Source organism: Lissotriton vulgaris, chromosome 6, assembly GCF_964263255.1.
Source record: "Lissotriton vulgaris chromosome 6, aLisVul1.2, whole genome shotgun sequence".
NCBI lineage: Eukaryota > Metazoa > Chordata > Amphibia > Caudata > Salamandridae > Lissotriton > Lissotriton vulgaris.
In genome coordinates, this window is record NC_141694.1 from 1,860,800,774 (window position 1) to 1,860,819,973 (window position 19,200).

Below are 19,200 nucleotides of genomic sequence, written 5' to 3' on the forward strand. Positions count from 1 at the left end.
CCCGAAAAAAACGTGAGAGTTTCTGGATATTTCAGTTTGACAGCATTCGTAGAGGCTTGAATGAAAATATTGCTTGGTTTGTCACCAAGCATACATAAATTGTCATACCCCATCTGCAGCAGCAGGACGATCTACAGATCAAGGTCAGGTATTACTAAGCTTTCCTTGCTACCACGCCTTCTAGAAATCCTAATGGCCTAAGTATGTAGCACAATTTAAATGGGACAGTGCAGAATCAGAATAACACCAACATCGCCTTCTAGAAATCCTAGTGGCCTTAGTACGCAGCACAATTTAAATGGGACAGTGCAAAATCAGAAAAACACCATCCAATATTAAATCTTTGCAATTGGACAGTACAATTCAAACAGTACAATTCTAACTGGGTAGTATCTTAACACTATGATACCAACTAATTTTGATTTTGTATTATATTATATTATATAATAATAGTGCTGATAATATAATATAGGATACTATATCCTTATTTATCGAGAAACCATATATCCCACACGAAGATGGCGTCCGCAGGAGATTGGAGAAGCAACCCGAAATAGGACTTTACATATTAGCCATATAGTATCACAACTCCCTTTTTTTTAAAAAACAACAAGTTAGGTCTCAATAGTAAGATCGCTAAAATCTAACTTTGTGGTCGGTAAATATATAAAATTTGAGTAATCACGAACAGCAACAGAAATAAATAATTTTATCCCGTTCCAACATGGCGCCTAAAATTGGACCGGAAATTAAGACAACTTCTTCTGGTGCGGTAAATTACGAAAAAAGTCCATGGCGGGAGGTTGTGTACACTATTTAAAGATCTTACCGAAACTACCGGTGACAGTTTCGGGAAAGGAGAGACCAATCAGGAGGAACGTAGACACTGGATGTTACACCGTGAACAGGTAAGCGTCGGGAACCTATGGGGTATTTAAAAACTGGGCTTGAATAACATTTAACTACCTTGGAGCCCACTTGCATGGTTGTCTGTAAATTAAATAACCATCATAAATAAAAGGGAAAATGAATTGGGAGGCGATGAAGAGACGCGCGTAACCTTAATTAAATAACCCTCGATACGTGTGCAATATTAAAAAGGAAACACCACGTAGACAATGAAGAGACACGCATAACTGAAACCAAATAACCCCCGGCGCGTTTGGAATTATGTAAAAACGTAGTGATACCATTTGCCAATCAAATGAGGTAGTAGATAGTCACCCACTATAGTAAACCATGCGAGAGATCTTAAAAGTAAATACCAGGCACTCGATTGAATATGCATATGTATCCATCAGGAGCAGAGCCTATTTTAAACTAAACAACCTTCTGCGCGCCTGATTGACAGCTTTGACAACGCTAGCTAGAGACCATTAGGCAGTGTTCTGACACCGGCTATTTAGAAGATACAGGTGACACTAAAAACAAATACTATGCACTCGGCTTTCCATCTAGAGCTATTTAAAAGAGAGAAGGGCGAAAATACGCACACTGGCTAGTTCTTAAAGGCGAATACATAAATCATGAATATGACGAAGCCTACTTTTTTCACCTAGACACGACAACAAACTCTGAGAGTGACGCTTAGGAAAAAGTCCGATCGGATGGAAGAAAACTCAAGGCTAGCCCTGCTACAAAGCCTTACCAAGGTTGGTTACTTAAACTGATTAAACCTTTTATTTTATTTTTTAATTCAGTAAGGGAAAAAAAAGAAACCAACTATTCATTATTATCTTTAGGACAAACAATAAAAGAATTATAAAAATAAAGGCACCTCAATCTGCGCCTCTCCAGCACTGAGAAAAGAACAGGCCCCCTAACAACGTACTTGACAGAATAATTGTGGTAAGACTTGAATAAGGCTATTTGGTATGACTGAAAGTATTAGAAAACAAGTGATACAACTATATAATTAATTCTATCTAGAACAAAGATTAGAAGAATCCATCGAACAGATAAATCGAAATGAAGCATTCCCAACCAGGCTTCCCGATGAAAGATTAGTGGTAAGAACAATCCTTCCCATACATATGCTAACACCTGATATGTAATTGGAATTAATTCCAGACACGTAAACCATAGACTTTTTTGTTTAGGTGATATGGATATATTCCCAACAATGATTGCCACCAATAGTATCTGAAAAAGACCATACATTGATCTGCTGTCATTCTAATAAAGGTGAGAAGAAGAAAAAACTAAAACCATAGAAAATAACATCCTGAACTTGAACTATTACGTGTAACAATCATCATGAAACTCCCAGTGTATAGGGTAAGACACCTATAGAGAATCTGGATATGGTACAAAAATTAGAGTATGTCTTCATTCTTGTAAATTAAAAGGCCCTACCCCCAGAATAACTGGACCTTTCTCTTGAGTGGTGCCATTTTTCTTCTGCGCAACTAGATATTTCTAGGTTAATGTCACTTTGACTTTTACAAAGACTGTTAAAATATGTAATAAGAGATATATCCTTGTATTAAGGTTTGGTTACAGGTAAACTACAGTGTGTCTTTTAATTTCAGATACCCTGCACACTCGTAATGAGGGAAGACTAAAACTATTTCTAAGCTGGTCCTGAGGAAGGTGGTCCGAATCCACCGAAACGCGCGTAGACCTGGCGTGATACTAACATATACGATCTGTGTTACCTCAAACTTGGAAACTGTTTTAGAGCGAGTAAGATTGTGGTATGGTATGTGTGGTGTGTATGTAGTGTGTGCAATAGGGTAATTGTTGTTGTTTTCACTTAATTTGGAAAGTTATTATTATATTTTGTACAAATCATGTCATTCATTTTTGCACTTTTAAAACCACTTGGATTTAAACCAATGCTAATTAATTGATGTTCACTATATTAAAAAAAAGGACTTAAAATAAAAAAAAAGTTGTTTTAAATAATTTTGATAAAATCACTCAAAAAAGAAATAAAAGATATTTAATGAAAGAAAAAACATTGTCGTTTCCTGTACCAAACTAAAAGTTGACTGCTAAAATTTTGAGAGCAATGCCAAAAAAAGACTAAGAGTAGACCATGGGGGAATCTTGTTATTTTTTTAGAGATACCTTCCTGTACAAAAGCAATCCTTAGAAGCATATTCCTCTTTGTATGTGTGCTGCAAAGGTGAAGCACAAATGCAAAGAGGAAGAAACATGGAAATATTAGTATATTTTTCCTCATTATGCCAAGTTTTGCTAGCTGCACCATTTTCTTGCTAGGGCAGTTTTACTGACTTTATTAAATCTGGTTTTGCATCAAAATACAAGGGTAGATGCAGGGAACCCCCATGCCCCACCCAAGGAAAGCCTCTCCGATACAAGGTAATGCACATCAGCGCTATGCACTGCGTTACTATTTTCTTTTAGTATGCCACGCAAATCGTGCTTTGCTTGGCTCAGTAAATCCTGAATTATCTTTTCCATCAGGGCTGTTTCATAAAAGTAATGCAACCCCAACAAAAATGTAAGTAAGCCCCGGTCTAAAGCTGTCTACAAGAAAGGTAAAGAAGTGGTACTTGTGATGAAGTTCAATCATTGCAGGAAAAAGGAAAACAACTCCGACCTACTCTCAAATCCGTCAGAAAATAAATGTTTGCATGTTATGTTTGCTAAACATCTTTGCCTGGGGACAACAAAAATGCCTTATGTTCCTTGCAGTGAATTTTCAATCAAGAGTCAGTGAAATACTTTTGTTTCTAAAGTTGGGCTGCTGCTTGCAAGCCAGCTAGCCAATACTTGCCCATACTTCATTGTTTTGACTCCCCCTAGAGCCAAAGAAATGCTAGTGCTGGCATTGATATAATCTACAAATGAAATAAAAGAAACTTGTAGTTAAAGTTCAAATCTTTCACCCTCTTTTGGAGAAACCTTTGCCCTTAAGCTACAGGCATAATGTGACAGCCGTAAGAGTATTTGATTATTAAGTCATGATTAAAAGTTCTCTGTATACTTAGACATTAATGATGTTTATAATATTGACTCAATCTCTAGACTTTCCACAATGGGACACATTTAGTAAAAGGATGAACCTGGCCTAATTCAGCTAGTTCACACATAATCATTTCAGGAGGGTGATCGATTGATGAATGTATTATGATTTTCAGATTCATCCCTGGCGATCCCTAAATGACGTCCATGTATTTAAGGCATGATATTAATACCAGAACCTATCTTGAAAGTAGGGTTGCCACTGTTCCAAGAGAAAAAGAAGGAGCATTTGTTGTGGAAGAGTCTGTAACGGACTAAAGTAATATTAAAGAGAAATGTAAGTAAAGTCATATAAATTCACTTGTAACATGACTTTTTAATCTTTATTAACTTTCTTTGTCGGGTATCACTAGAGGATCTCAAAAGGACACTTAAAAGTCCTTTCTGGGGTGTGGCTTGGATGGCAGAGCTAATGGCTGCCTTATCTCGCTGCTCCGTCAGATCGGAGAAAAGAACACAGATCACCAACGAGAACACAAACTCCAGGGACACAGCAATCGATGATTTGGCCACCGGGAAGATCACTGTCAATGTGATTGACACCACGACGACCACTGGTGTCCAAGAAGAGAAGAAATCAAACTTATGTCCAGGAGGAAGGAGAGAAATGCAGAGAACAAAATGGCGGCGACACAGCGTTACACAGCTGGAACCAAGGAAAAGCGCATTCGAATGGCTTGCCACAGCACCAACAAAAACACCACCAGCAGCAACCATAAGGAGCATTAAGGCACGCTAAGCCTAGTAGCTCATTTTGGTGGGGGACTGGGGTGCTCGAGTGCTTGAGTGTGAGGCGAGGGAAGGACTGCGCCCAGCAGCCGCAACAGTAATGGCGATTAATAGAGAGCTCGCTCACCAAAGACAGCCCGGCACTGAAGAAGCGTCCTCCAAAGTAGAGATGCCCTGTGATTTACAGAGCGTCTGACAGCGTGCCGAGCGCCGAATGCAGGTACCAGCCTGTACTATAATGAAACTCGGTCGGGAAGCTGTTAATGGTGCTAGAATAATCAGGACCATAGCTGAAGGAGGATTAATAAATATAAAGCTCTTAACCTATGCAAAGCTAACAAAGCAGGGAAACTGCTTGCTTCCTATCTCAAACACAAACGGAACCAGTATGTCATCTCATCCATTAAAGACTCTAACAATAAAACCCACACCAAACACAAAGACATCCTTAGGACCTTCAAAGAATTCTATCAGGAACTTTATAATAACTTAGAAGATCCTACCAAATACCTCGAAAAACTCAACTTGCCACTACTAAACATAGAAGAGAAAGCTAGGCTAGGACAGGAAATTAACTACGCAGAGATTGAAATGGCAGTCAAATCCCTAAAAGACAACAAAGCCCCTGGCCCAGGCGGGTTTACAGCCTCTTTCTATAGAATCTTCTTAGACCAACTAAAACCAACCATGAAACAAGTTTTTATTCACACAGCATCACAGGGACCACGCCAAAACACTATGTCGGAAGCTAAAATAATAGTCATTCCGAAGGAGGGGAAGGACCAACTCTGACCGAAAAACTATAGTCCTATATCACCGATTAACGTCGGCTGCAAAATATACGCTAAGATCTTAGTGGTCAGACTCAACTCTGCCCTACTAAAACTAATAAGTAACTCCCAAGTAGGCTTCCTATCCACTCACATGTCTAACGATTACACCAGCCTGCTGTGCCACATCATAGAGCATGCCACCGTTAAGGCTGAACTGGCAGTAGCTATCACCCTAGACACCAAGCAGGCCTTTGATAGGGTTTCCTGGGCTTTCTTGGAACGCTACATGCAATCTTTCAATCTAGGTGAGGACTACTTATGTATGGGTATGGCCCTTTATGGAAACCCATCAGCTCGTATTGTCGTTAATGGCTCGCTCTCCGACCCATTCACGTTACATCAAGGTACTATACAGGGATGGCCACTATCTCCATCCTTATTTTTACTAGCTGTGGAACCCCTAATCAGGGACATCAATTTGAAAGTTAACATTAAGGTGGTGGATATCAATGGCGCCCAAATAAAACTAGTCGCTTATGCAGACGACATACTAATTGTAACAGAACAACGAGGGCATCAATTGCTGCCCTGATGGAACAATAACTAGATAGTCCAACTTCTCAGGGTACAAACTCAACAGAGAGAAATCCGAACTCAATCCATTAAACATCCGCAGTACGAGGGATATCCTGGGAGAGTCTGGGCTAAAATGGCTACATCAAATACTTAGGCTTCGAATTTGGTAGCAACATGATAGATACCCTACACCAGAATGAGAAAACATTACTACGGAAAATAAAGAAGCTTTTGGATTCTTGGTCGCCAAAATTCATTACGTGGTGGGGCAGAATCAAGACTATTGAAATGATGATCATCCTGATGGTTAACTACCTCAACAGTATGCTCCTGCTCCTCCTTACAGACGACTTCCACTGCAAACTAGGTATCCTCATCTCTAACTTCCTTTGGTGTGGGGAAAAAAGCAAGGATCAGTATCAAAAAGTTAAGACTAGATAAAACATTAGGAGGGGTGAACTTAGCGGATTTCAGACTATACCTGCTGGCTTTCCTGGCGGAACAAGGCTCATACTGGATCACACCACCTACCGGCTACATCCTGGCATGGCTAGAGGTAGAGAGGGCCATTCTCAATAACCTAAACCCCCTTGCTCTTCTAACAACAAATAGACTATACCCACCTACCTCCAAGTCCATTTTTAAAAACACTAAAATTGCACTACTTAGGGTTGATAAAAAGCTGGAGAATAGTAATAAAGGGTCTAAATTGGAATCACTCCGGGCCAATAGCAAGATAAGATACAAAGGCAAAAGCCTACCTCTAGAACATGGATTAATAAAGGAATCCTCTTCCCTTATCAACTAGAAAACACCACATACCCAAATACATTGTCAGACCTTCAAGTAACGTATGGCCTAGCTGACATTGAATTCTACAACCTCTTAACAATTAGATCGTCCCTTACAAAATCCAAATTATCCACCACCCAACCATCAATCTCCTTATTTGTGACAAACATTACCCAACTAGGCCACCAGGTCTCGCAGATATACAAACTCCTCCGCCCAAAATCTTCTAAACTTAATGATAAGGTTATAGCATTTTGGGGGCAACTACCTCTAGAACCAGCAAAGGAACAGGAATGGCCCTCACTATGGAAATCTGTCTCATGAAATAAGATCTCCACTGTTCTCTCCCAAACCAAATACTGGCTACTACACAGGACATTTTGACCCCTGCCTGTTTATTTGCATTAGGGCTCTGAAACAATGCAAAATGATGGAACAGTAATCAGAAAACGGGGGACCTAGCCCACCTTATCTTTCAATGTACTTTACTTAAATTTTTTGGTACAAAATCTTCGTCTTCATAAATGTTGTGTTTAAAAGTTCTATGGTCAGAAACTCCTTCAACTTGCCTTTGGTCAGTATAAGCACAAAATTAAGAAATGATTCTGACAAAGATCTACTTGACCTGTTACTAACCTCGGCAGTGAAAATGGTCCTTGCCAACTGGAAGGACACGAGTAAGACTTTGTACAAGAGCTGGATAAGATGGATCATCCACCTCAGAGAGGCAGACAACATAGCATTACGAAGCTCTCCATGGAAACCATCATCCAGGACGCTGTGGAACTCTTTAGACGCCTTTCTAGACTCTTACGCACCTCCATGAACAAAGCTCTCACCAAGGAATCATATCCAGTGACCTTACTGTCGTTCCATCTGAATAATTCTATTTAAGTGAAATGTTCATTGTTACCGGTACTAGAATGTCATATTATGTAAGTTGCCAATATCGGGCGCCTTTGTGCCAACATATGCATAGATATGCAAAAGCGATGTTACAGCTCGCCTAGCCGTAGCTCCTCCCTCTCTTCTCTTTCCATTCCTTTTTCCCTTCCTTTGCCTGTCCTTGTTTCTTTTACCATTGGTCACCTGGGTTAGGCTCATGTTATCCATACATACCCTCACGCTATGTATGCACCTTGGAGACACTTGCTTACCCTACTAAATGCTTTCCGTATACCCTGTGAAAATCAATAACGTATTTTGGGGTAAAAAAAAAGTGCTTTCTATTCATATTTGCTGTTCCACCAATGTACAGATAAAGGTGAAAAATACCGGCTTTGGATCATCTATGACAACCAGCCAGGTGACAACCCTATCTGAGAACAAAAGGCCAGATGCATCAAAGGGTTTTACCCATTCTCTCTCAATGGGAAAAGGAGTTCGGACATATGGCCCTATATTCTGAATACAGGCAAAGCACTTTGTAACTTGTGCCACACTTGCCATACTACGTTTAGCATTTGCTAATGCTGTATGATTAAAAGCTGCCTACCAAAGTCACAGAAAGAAAAATGGTACGGCTCATGTTGCGTGCCTTGCATAGCATAACTGGCAAATTAAAGTGGTTTCAAGATGTTGTATCCTGTGAAACATAACCATACTTCAACTGTGGTTTTTTGTGTAACTTTCTATCTTATCATGCACTTAATTTGCCTGCCATCTACCCATTCAGCGCTGGGTTTTGATTGAGTCCAGTGGGAGGTGCCCGAAGGGTTTGATCTTAGGTCAGACCTGCAGCACCTACCTGTGCATCCTCCCAGGGTCTTGTCTCATTCACACATTTCGTTTTTAGAACAAAACATCATTGTTATGAAAATTGTGATATATTTTTTACAAAAAATTGTATTTTTTTTTCATACAAAGTGGCCGCTCTTGATTGCCATTTTCATGAAAATCACAATTTAATGTACTGAACTACGTTTTTTTTCTGATTGTGTACCCATTGTGGATGTATTTGCGAGCCTTGAAAACTCCACTGGGGTCTGGCGGTTCTCACAGTCCCCTCCCATTGCTTTGGAAATAGTTTTTACACAGCACCAATTTTTGGCCTTTTTTTTAACAAAATTGTGATTATTTAATTTTCACGCAAAATTAATTGACTCAGAGGCAGTCACATTTCGCAAAAAGTCCAAATCTGATTGATAGAAATGATTTTTTCAATTCAGTGTCCAATACATAGGGGGAGATTTACAGACCCCCTGCGCCACCAGTACGTGCCTTTTTATGAAATACTAGTGGTGCAGGGGGCTCCTCTATGTTTACAAGAACAGGAAAAGCCACCCTGCGTGACTTTTTCTCTACTTGTAAAATGGCCCCTTCACACACAGCACTTTGCATTGAAGGGACGTTCCATGGGTGTTTCTGTGGGTGTTCCAACTCTACACCCATGAAACAAGACACATCTCCACAAACCTGAGTGCTACGCCACCCTAGAGGTGGCGTAGCGAGGCAAAACGGTGAGAGAAATGTTTTAATTTCTCCTAGTTTTTTCCCCTTTTAATGCATTCTGCATTCTACAGCACACACTGAAAGAGGAAAATGCTTGTAGTGATTGTTTTTGTGCAGGAAGGTGCCTCCTTGAAGGTGCAAGGGTGCCTGCGGGAAGCACAGCGATGCAACATATTCTTGTAAATATGTTGCATCCCTGTGCTCCAAAGTGCCGCAGCGTGGCACAGCCAAAGGCCTTGCAGTGCCACGCTGCAGCACTTCTTTGTAGATCCGCCCCATAGTATTTCAAACCATTTCAAGCCTACTGACACCTTTTTAAAATGTCAGTTGCTAAAACACTACTGAAATTATTTACTAAAATAACAAAGGCATACATTCAAGGGGCATATCTGTTCAGATGTTCTTGCTTTAGTAGAGAGCAACATTTCCTATGGGAGCCCTAAAGGGAAAGCACATATTCTTTGACTCACTGTCACCTTAATCTTTTTTTCTATTCACAGATTTACATGAAATTTGACATGTCGGACCTTAGCTGGCTACAGAAAGTGAGTGCCAAATTTGATGCCTATTCAACCAAGTAGCCCAGACGTATGGGCAGCAATTATGTTTTTTTGTGGAAAGTGTGAGTGAATCATAACTACACTGCTGGCACTGTCTTTGCATAATGCAAGATGATATGGAATAGAATGCTTTTATTTTTCAAACTCAGGGAAGACGCTGTGGTGAATCAGTAGAGTAATATTCAAGTATGTTGATGTGTGTTTTGTAAGTGCACTTGGATTTAGTGACAAGATTATATAGTTTTTAAGTGGTGAAAAGCAAAAAAAAAGAAGAGACCATCAGGAAGAAGTAATAAGACTTTGTGTAGTCAATAAAAATGTTATGTTATGTCATGTTGTATTATGCTATCTTATGTAAGGAAGTGCTATGCTTTGTCATATTGTGTTATGTTATCTTATCATATGTTATGCTATGTAATGTCGTGGTATGTTATCTTATGTAATGTTTTTTTATTCTATGGCATGCCCTGCTATCCTATCTTATGTAATCTTATATAATGCTGTGTCATATCGTGTTATACTATCTTATGTAATGTTATAAAAATGCTATGACATGTCATTGTATCTTATGTAATGTTATGATGTTCTATGTCATGTCATATCATCCGATCTTATGTAATGGTATGTAATGCTATGTTATGCTTTGTTATGCTTTCTTATGTAGCATTATGTTATGTTGCTCTTCTAAGTTACATCATGGTTTTGGCGGCTGTGTGTGGAAAAACAAAGCAGCAGAGCATAGTAATTGAACCCTCACACCCAAGAAGGTAGGACTCTGAAGATACGTTACCGATCACAGCATCTAAGCACATCTTCCCACACAAGTTGCAGCACTTCTGAGTCGGAGGGCACTCCCTGTCAAGCTGGCACAGTGGTGGAGGCAGTGGAAACCTGCACATGACATCTATGAGGGGGCATGTGCCGGGGCGCGGTGCATCTGAAACACACAATCAGGATTATTAGCATTCTGAATTAGAAACACAGCACTCCTGGGTCACCAGCACAATTGTCACAGGCTGTTTACACATCTTCACACTGAATTTTCTATATAGATGGATTGACTCCTTTAGATTTCAGGAGATTGAAATAGCATCAATGATCTTCACAGAGACTGCACACAGATGGATCTTTATCAAACATCTGGCTCTTGTAGGTCTCATTAAGGTGTATCACATAGTATCACATCCTCCTAACTGAAACATGGCTCAACCCCAATTCAGATCCAGATGTTGTTTAAGCACTCCCCCAGGGGTACCAGATACAGATTGGACAGAAAGACAGGCAAGGGCGGTGAGATTGCCGTCATATATAAAGGCCTTCTGACCTGTCGTCTGCTTGGGAATCCACTCCTAGACTGTGAGAATGTTCATTTCTCGATAGAATTCCCTCCACTCCTCTCCCTCAAAGGCATCCTGATTTAACGGCCCCCAGGAGCGACAGGTACTTTCTGTAAAGCTGTGGTAGAAGTAGTTATCAACCTAGGCAGTACTGCAGCGAATTTTACTCTCCTTGGAGATCTTAACTTGCACTTTGACCATTCGGGAGCAGCAACAGCACATGAATTAGCGTGAGATCTCGCGGCCTTTCAGCTGCTCAAAAGGTTTCACGAACTACCCGTGTCAAAGGACATTGCCTTGAACCTGTGTTTTCTAATTTGGAGAACCTTAAAGGGAATGACCCCATCCCCATCCCAGGGTGTGCCACTTCCTCGTTTCCACTTTCCTGGTGTCCCCGGGTCACCACTACTTATGTTCAATCCTCACTGACCCTGAACCGGCCCTGGCCCAAGCTCTTTCTGGACAAGTGGGCCCACGAACTGGAAAAGACCAGACCAAAGTCTGATCCCAGTCCATTGATAGCCAATGATGACTTCTGCAGCTGGATACAGGACTCGCTGAATGTGGCCCTTCCAAAAACATTGATAAAAAAGATTGATGATCCCCATAAATCTCCCTGGTACTCCTCTGAATTACGTGTTTTAAAACAGCGTTGCAAAGTACTGGAAAGAGGCTGGAGAAAGACTTTACACCAAGCAAAAAGCTGGAATATAGGAGAGCCATCGGCACTTATGGAGCAGAAATCAAAAAGGAGCAGGCCTCCTATCACGAGTAAAAAATCCTGGCAGCCGCCAACTCCCCCAGAGAAACTTTCTTATCATAAAAAAACTTCTCAAAATCTCTGCCCCGCCTGTTGCCCCCGACACCTTGGGTCAATGATGCAATAAACAGCAGAGTTCTGTACCACTAAAATACAGAATATTCTCAAACTTCTGCCCCAAATAGATGACAAATGTGACGCCCTAAATGAACACATAGGCCGGGGTCCACTTACAACCGAACACTTGTTGGAGGTTATTCTTCTTCTCCCCTAGGAAACACTTTTTAAATTTACTGTCCTCTGAGAAAAATGGTTTGCCCAGGGATCCCGCACCTATGAACGTCCTGAAAAGGGTAGCACCCATAATTTCCCCTATCATCACTGACCTGTTTAATGCCTTACTTGCCACAGGAATAGTCCTCTCCAATTAGAAACGGCCATGGTAAAGACACTTCAGGAAAAAAACAATCTGGACCCTGGCTGAAATCATCGCACCATCTCTCTTCTTCCTAGGATTGCCAAGATTGCTGAGAAATATGTTAACCATACCCTCTTTGAATTTTCTAGAATCCGATAATTTGCTACACCCCTCCCAAACGGGATTTTGCCGACGTCAAAGTACGGAACCGCTCTGTTAGCAGTGGTAGAAGAAAGCCGAAAGATCCTGGATTCAGGACGGTCATCACTGATTACACTCCTCAGCTTGAGTTCAGCATTTGATATGGTGAATCACCGTATCTTGATTCACCGTCTCAGGAATATAGGAGTATCTGGCACTGCATTGCAATGGTTGTGCTCTTTTCTGGAGGGAAGATTCTTCCAGATACTGGAAGGGGAAACAGTTTCTAACCCCTTGCCTTTGCTGTGTGGTGTCCCTCAAGGCTCATCGCTGAGCCTGACCCTTTTTTATGTGTATATGGCCCCACTGGCGGCTATCGTGGCCCCTTTTGGAATCCATATGATGACCTACGCTGACGACACCCAATTGGTCATTGCACTTAATCATGCAAAGCAGTTGTCTAATGGCCTTTACTCATGTCTAGAGGAAGATTCTAAGTGGATGGGGGCGTCCCACCTTAAACTTAATGGTGAAGAGACAGCGATCATGATCCTGGGTAATGCCTCAAGCTTTATATTGAGCACTATGTGGCCTGCATGTATGGGCCCAGTCCTGGGCCCTAAGTCTAAGATGAAGAGTCTGGGTATCTGGTTTGACCAGAACTTGACATTTAAAGTGCAAATTTAAACTTGTTATGGCCGCTCAGAACGGAGCGTAAAGTGCTTCCTCTTCTTCATTCCCAGGCCAACAAAATATTAGTCCAATCACTGATTCTCTCGAGGATAGATTATTGAAATGCACTTTACTTGGGGGCTTCAATCACAGTAATTACGAAACTTCAAATGTTGCAAAACTGCGCTGCCAGACAGTTGTTTCTCAGCTAATCCTGCCCTTCGCTCTCTTCATTGGCTTCCGGTGAAAGAAAGAATTCGTTTTAAGGCCCTCTGTGTCATCCATAAGTCACTACAAGGGAACGAGCCACTGATAAGATCGACCATGATCTGCTCCTACAAGGCCAACGGGAAACTGCGCTCGGATGGACTTCACTTGGTTGAAGTACCCAGGATTAAAAGGGCCAGAAGCGGCGGCCGACTCTTTTCTCATAATGCGGCCAAACTCTGGAATGCAATGCCACTGTATCTCCGCAGGGAATCCAGCCATCTTACCTTTCGAAAGCAACTGAAAACAATACTGTTTCCCTAAGTCTCTATTTCACTGGTCAATATTCGCGCCCAGCGCTGGGATGCCATGTGCTATTTAAATGTCTTTTTCATTTCATTTCATTCATTTCCAACCCTGCTCTCTCTTCTACTATTCTTATTTTTCTTCTCCACCAGTACTCTCTCTACTACTTCTTCCCCTACCTTTCATCGGTCTTGCTGGACTTGGCCCTTTTTGCAGGGATGTTCCTAAACTTTTTGCTTCTTCCTTCTATTTTTTCTTGACCTGTGACCTGTATCCTTTTATGGAACTTTAACGGGCCTATAGACTGTGCCAAATGCACCACAGTTCTAAAATACTCTCACTGTTACTGCCCAATTCTTTACTGCTGCAAGAAAGATGTCTTCTGGGGAATCACTGCCTGTTCCTGGTGCATCTAGGGTATGATAAGGTTTTCCACACACGGTTTACACGAGGTTTCCATGGCGTAGCAATCCTCTCATACTATTCCTACCTAAAGATCCCCAGGGGAAGCTTTTGGCCCACACAGGAACACTGAGTGGTCATAGCCTTAATCTTATTTCAACATATGTGCACCCGGCAACTGGCAAGTCTTCCCTTCAAGACCTCAACACTATTGTCGGCCCGTCCATAAGGGTTGATGGTAATAGGGGGAGACTTAAATGCAGTCTTAGCTCCTGACAGTGATTCCACAGGGATCCTCTCCCATCAACGTTGCAGAAACGCTAAACACCGCTTACAATGGGCCTCCAGGTTTGTCATGTTCGATGTGTAGAGAATGTGGAACTCCCGCCTGCTCCAATACAACCACATTTCTGCATGCTCACCGCACTCACTCTGAGGTATAAAAATAGATTTCCCATGCATAAGGAGTATCTGACCTATATTATTTTCGCATGATGCATCTATACGTACCCTCTTTTGCTTAAGAAAAATAAAAAAATAATTAAAAAAATATATATACATATATATATATATATATATTACCTACTGGCGGTCGCCAGTAGGTATATATAGTTAGGATTTTTTCCCTATGGGATTTCTGAAAATTCTATGCCTAATAACTTTTGCGTTCGTGGACGGAATTGGCTGAAATTTTCAGGAAAATGGCACATTTTGTTTCTGAGCAGACCTTGAAAATTTGGGGGGGTTTTGTGGAGGGGGGGCCGAGAAAAAAGGGGGGTCCCAAAACGCCTTTTTCCCATGTTAATTTCCATAGGGCGGTTGGACTCACTTTTAGCCCGAACGGCTGAATGGATTTTCACGAAACTTGGCAAAATTGTAGGGACTGTTAGCCCGATGTGCCTTTGCTAGGTCTCAATATATGTGCTTCAGTGGATTTTGAGAAATTAACGTTTAAATCAAGATATATATCTGTAACAGCGCTCCGGGCAGCGATCCGGTTCGCGAACCTTTCGCGTAACGGAACTTTGCGATGAGAAGCTGATTGGCCCTCCGGTGTCTGTCAACATTCTAAACAGTCCGGAGCGGCCGCCATCTTGTCTCTCGGTAGGATCGAGAGACAAGAGGAGGCCAAAACAAAGGGGGAAATTACCATAAGGGGGCATAGTAGATCCTCGTTGACCCCCTAGGTTTTATGTGGAGGTTTTAAAAGGGCCTAGGAGGGTCCAAAAAAAAAAATTTTTTTTTGCGTGGTAAGCGCCAAGTTCGCGAACCGGATAGCTTTCTGGGCAGCGAACTTTATGGATAAAAGAATGAAAGACTTTTCTAATACTGTATGTTAATTGTTTGTTGTTTTTCTTGTTTTTTTTTGTTTTCTTTATTTATTTATTTTTTTTATTATGATTGTGTTTCATACTTTATTAAATTTTCTAACATTTCATTGTCAGAAATGTCATAATTTATTATAGGGTGTAATTGTTTTTCATTTTGAAGCAAGTTGTCTACTGCTTCAACACATTGTAGAAGTTCGTGGTCTCTACTGTCATCCATAAAGTCATCAAGTTTGTCTTGGCTGCTCTCCTTCAGTTCAATCGAAAATGAAACTTGCTGCTCGCCTTCCATTTTGCCTGAAATTTGGATTAAAAAAATATATATTAGTAGAGATAGGGCACTGTTGGGATTAATTTTAGATAGGCAGTTTTTATCAGTGAATTTATCTTTTGGCAGTGTATAGTATGAGAGTGGAAATAGGACTAAAAAAAAGTGTATGTGATTTAACCAAGACACTACTACTACAGAGGGATAGTGTATATGTAGCAGAAAAAGTCTACTATATTAAGTCATAGTGCACAATATATTAAATTATAACTTACCTTCACAAAGAAGTTGAAGTTTTTTGAAGCTTTTGAAATAGGAGGTACAACAAGAAGTAGTAGTCAAAATGGCTGTGTTTCCTTCTCTCCCTTTATATATATACAGGTATATAACCAATCAAATGTCAGGTAATAAAAGTAGAAAATGAAAGTAACATTTTCATTGGTTGTCAATTCCAACAATTCAGATGTGTTTTGTGAAGTAATTTACCTCACGGTACTTGGAGAGGTCTACAGGCTAAATGGCTAAATGGAATTTCAATGAAATTTGTGAGAATGGAAGGGATTGTTATGTAGTATGAGCTAATCTATATTTGGTGAGAGTGTTTCTAGTCGTTATTCTGTAAATTACTTTCCCGCCTTTTTTTAGGACCGCTTTCCGGGAAGCTGCCCGGTTAGCGAACCTTAAGCGTCACGGGAGTCCACCATTTTGTGTTTCGTTCGCATTAAGATACAAGATGGAGGGCAAATAATGTTTAGAATGGGTAGAAGGGGTCATGGTAGACTTATCTTGACCCCCTAGGTTTTCTGAGCGTGGCTGAGGAGGCTTATATGTGCGGAAAAAAAATTTTTTTTAAAAAAATTCCGCGAGGTTAGCTTTCGGTTAGCGAACCGGGTAGCGCTCCGGGGAGCGAATTTTGTGGAAAATTAGTGAAAAAAGTTAGAGAAAAATAATAATTGTGAGTGATCAGATGTAGGGTAGCTCTGAGAAGAGCTTTTGGGTTTATGGTACATTTAGGTACTTATAAGTAGGTACCAATGCAGAGTCTTAAATTCAGAATGAAAATTCTGTTGCCCTCATCTGAGAAGTGAACTCCATCTCCTCTGTAGATATCTTGCATGTAGTAACGCAAGTTATTGTTGTACAGAGAGCCCATTCCATGGTCTCTCATGTAAGCTGAAACAGATTTGTTTACATGCTTCCTCGCTTTCTCAATTTGTGGACAAAATTGGTTGGACCACCTCCATTTCTGTCTTTGGCATATATTGGAATATACCAAGGCAGTTTGAGGAAAAAGTGCCATTAATTGCTCCAAGGTGTCCTTTAAAAGCATTTCCAGACCTACCCCTGTCAAAGTGCCCAAATCATTACCTCCACAGTGCACTATTAACAGGTCAGGTTTTGGCAAATGCATAAAGGTTTTCACCAATGGTATCAATTGGTGACATTTTAATCCTCTTTGGCCCAACCACTTAATTTCCACATCTTGTAAATTGAGGTTGTGTAAATTTCTGCTCTCAGCATACCTTTGAGCCCAGTGGATGTAACTATGTCCAACAATCCAGACGTTAAACATGGTGGAAGAAGGTTGTTCTGCAGTCAGATGAAGTGTGGTAATGAAAGGGCAGTTGAAACAGTAGGAGTTTCTAAAGAAAAAAAACTGTGGATTTACAATGCTAATGATTCATTAGCAGTGATTGGTGCATTTCCATTTCTGAAAACAGAAAGTTAGGGTGCATGGATGTGTTCTTTGAAAGATGTAATTTGAATGGTCAAGGAAGAAACAATTAATGAAAGATTGCACTGGATACGCAGGTGCACTGAGAGTTCAGAGTTCAATTGAAACATTGTTGTGTGAATTTGCAAACATGAGAGGTCTTCCAGGAGGTGGTTGCTATGGAAACAAGGCAGACAGGGCAGAGGGGGGAAGGGTTTTGATTTGAAAAAAGTGAGGGAAGAGGTATGATTGGCTAATATGAGAGATATGTGAAAAGAATATCTGTATTTCTGTGCTTTCAATAGCTGCAGCCTTTGGAGTGCATCCTTTTTCTTCTGCTGAAGACAATTTGGTGTATTTCTGAGACTGTTTTCAAAACTCAAAAAATATTTGCTAAGGTGAGAAAAGATTTATTTAATTTAGATAGAGAATAGTATGATTTAAGGAGAAAATGATGAAGAAAGCTGTGTTTTTAAAATGTGGTTTTGTCTCTAGTGATATACTAATAGAATTAGTTTCAAAGAGAAATTATAATTGCATATTTGGTGTAACATTCTGGCATGCAGTTACACAAGATATTGTAATACATGGAGGCCATTTCATGGTCTGTTATGTAAGCTGAAACAGATATGTTGCTTTTAAAAACGATTTAAGAAATCAATTACATTTCTAGATATGTACTGCTAGAGCTTCATAGGTTGTTTTGGGCCATATTTATAAGGTATTTGAGTGTCTAAGATGTTGTGTTCGCCTTTTAAAATGTAAAGTGTTCCTCATGGGACAAGTGTCTTGTAAATACGCTCCCACTTGTGCTTGGCAAATTTAGATTTTGATTATGGGAGTTACCTAGCCATGTTAATAGTGTCCCAAAAATGGTGCTAGGGCATTCCAGAAAACACTTTCATGTGTCTCAAGGACATTTTTAGTCATTTCTTCATGAATGCAGGTATACAATTGATTTATATGCTGTGTTTAAAAACGAATTTTGAAATGAATTAAATTTCAGGATATGTACTGTTAGAGCTTCATAGGTTGTTTGGGGTCATATTTAGAAGGCATTTTAGTGTCTTTGAAGTTATTTTTCCCTTTTTAAATGGAAAGCGTTCCTCATGGGGCCCTGAGCAGTTCTTAGCCATGTTATTTAATAGGAAGTGGATAACATGGCTAAGAGCATTTGCTGGGAAATGCATGAATATCGCTGATTTTTCTGCTATATTCATGCATTGTGGCCGTTTTTTTTCACATTGCTTCATAGGTTGTTTGGGTTCATATTTAGAAGGCATTTTAGTGTCTTTGATGTTATTTTTCCCTTTTTAAATGGAAAGCGTTCCTCATGGGGCCCTGAGCAGTTCTTAGCCATGTTATTTAATAGGAAGTGGATCACATGGCTAAGAGCATTTGCTGGAAAATGCATGAATATCGCTGATTTTTCTGCTATATTCATGCATTGTGGCCGTTTTTTTCACATTGCTTCATAGGTTGTTTGGGTTCATATTTAGAAGGTATTTTAGTGTCTTTGATGTTATTTTTCCCTTTTTAAATGGAAAGCGTTCCTCATGGGGCCCTGAGCAGTTCTTAGCCATGTTATTTAATTGGAAGTGGATAACATGGCTAAGAGCATTTGCTGGAAAATGCATGAATATCGCTGATTTTTCTGCTATATTCATGCATTGCGGCAGTTTTTTTTCACATTGCTTCATAGGTTGTTTGGGTTCATATTTAGAAGGCATTTTAGTGTCTTTGATGTTATTTTTCCCTTTTTAAATGGAAAGC

General features: G+C 40.3%; 1 protein-coding gene and 1 long non-coding RNA gene across 8 annotated transcripts in view; one reads left to right on the forward strand and one right to left on the reverse strand.

Annotated features, from left to right (window-relative positions):
• The window catches only part of LOC147709671 (uncharacterized), a 478,515-nt gene that overhangs the window by 228,993 nt on the left and 230,322 nt on the right, over positions 1-19,200 (reverse strand). For all 7 annotated transcript variants that reach the window (XM_086928188.1, XM_086928184.1, XM_086928186.1 and 4 more), the window contains exon 8: positions 10,665-10,811. In XM_086928188.1, coding sequence (XP_086784314.1) covers positions 10,665-10,811 — 147 coding nt within the window. The remainder of the gene's footprint in view (positions 1-10,664; positions 10,812-19,200) is intronic.
• LOC147709672 (uncharacterized) lies at positions 1,585-2,706 on the forward strand. Its single transcript, XR_015296714.1, has 5 exons — positions 1,585-1,652; positions 1,743-1,848; positions 1,930-2,009; positions 2,100-2,184; positions 2,532-2,706. It is a non-coding gene; the product is annotated as an uncharacterized LOC147709672 (long non-coding RNA).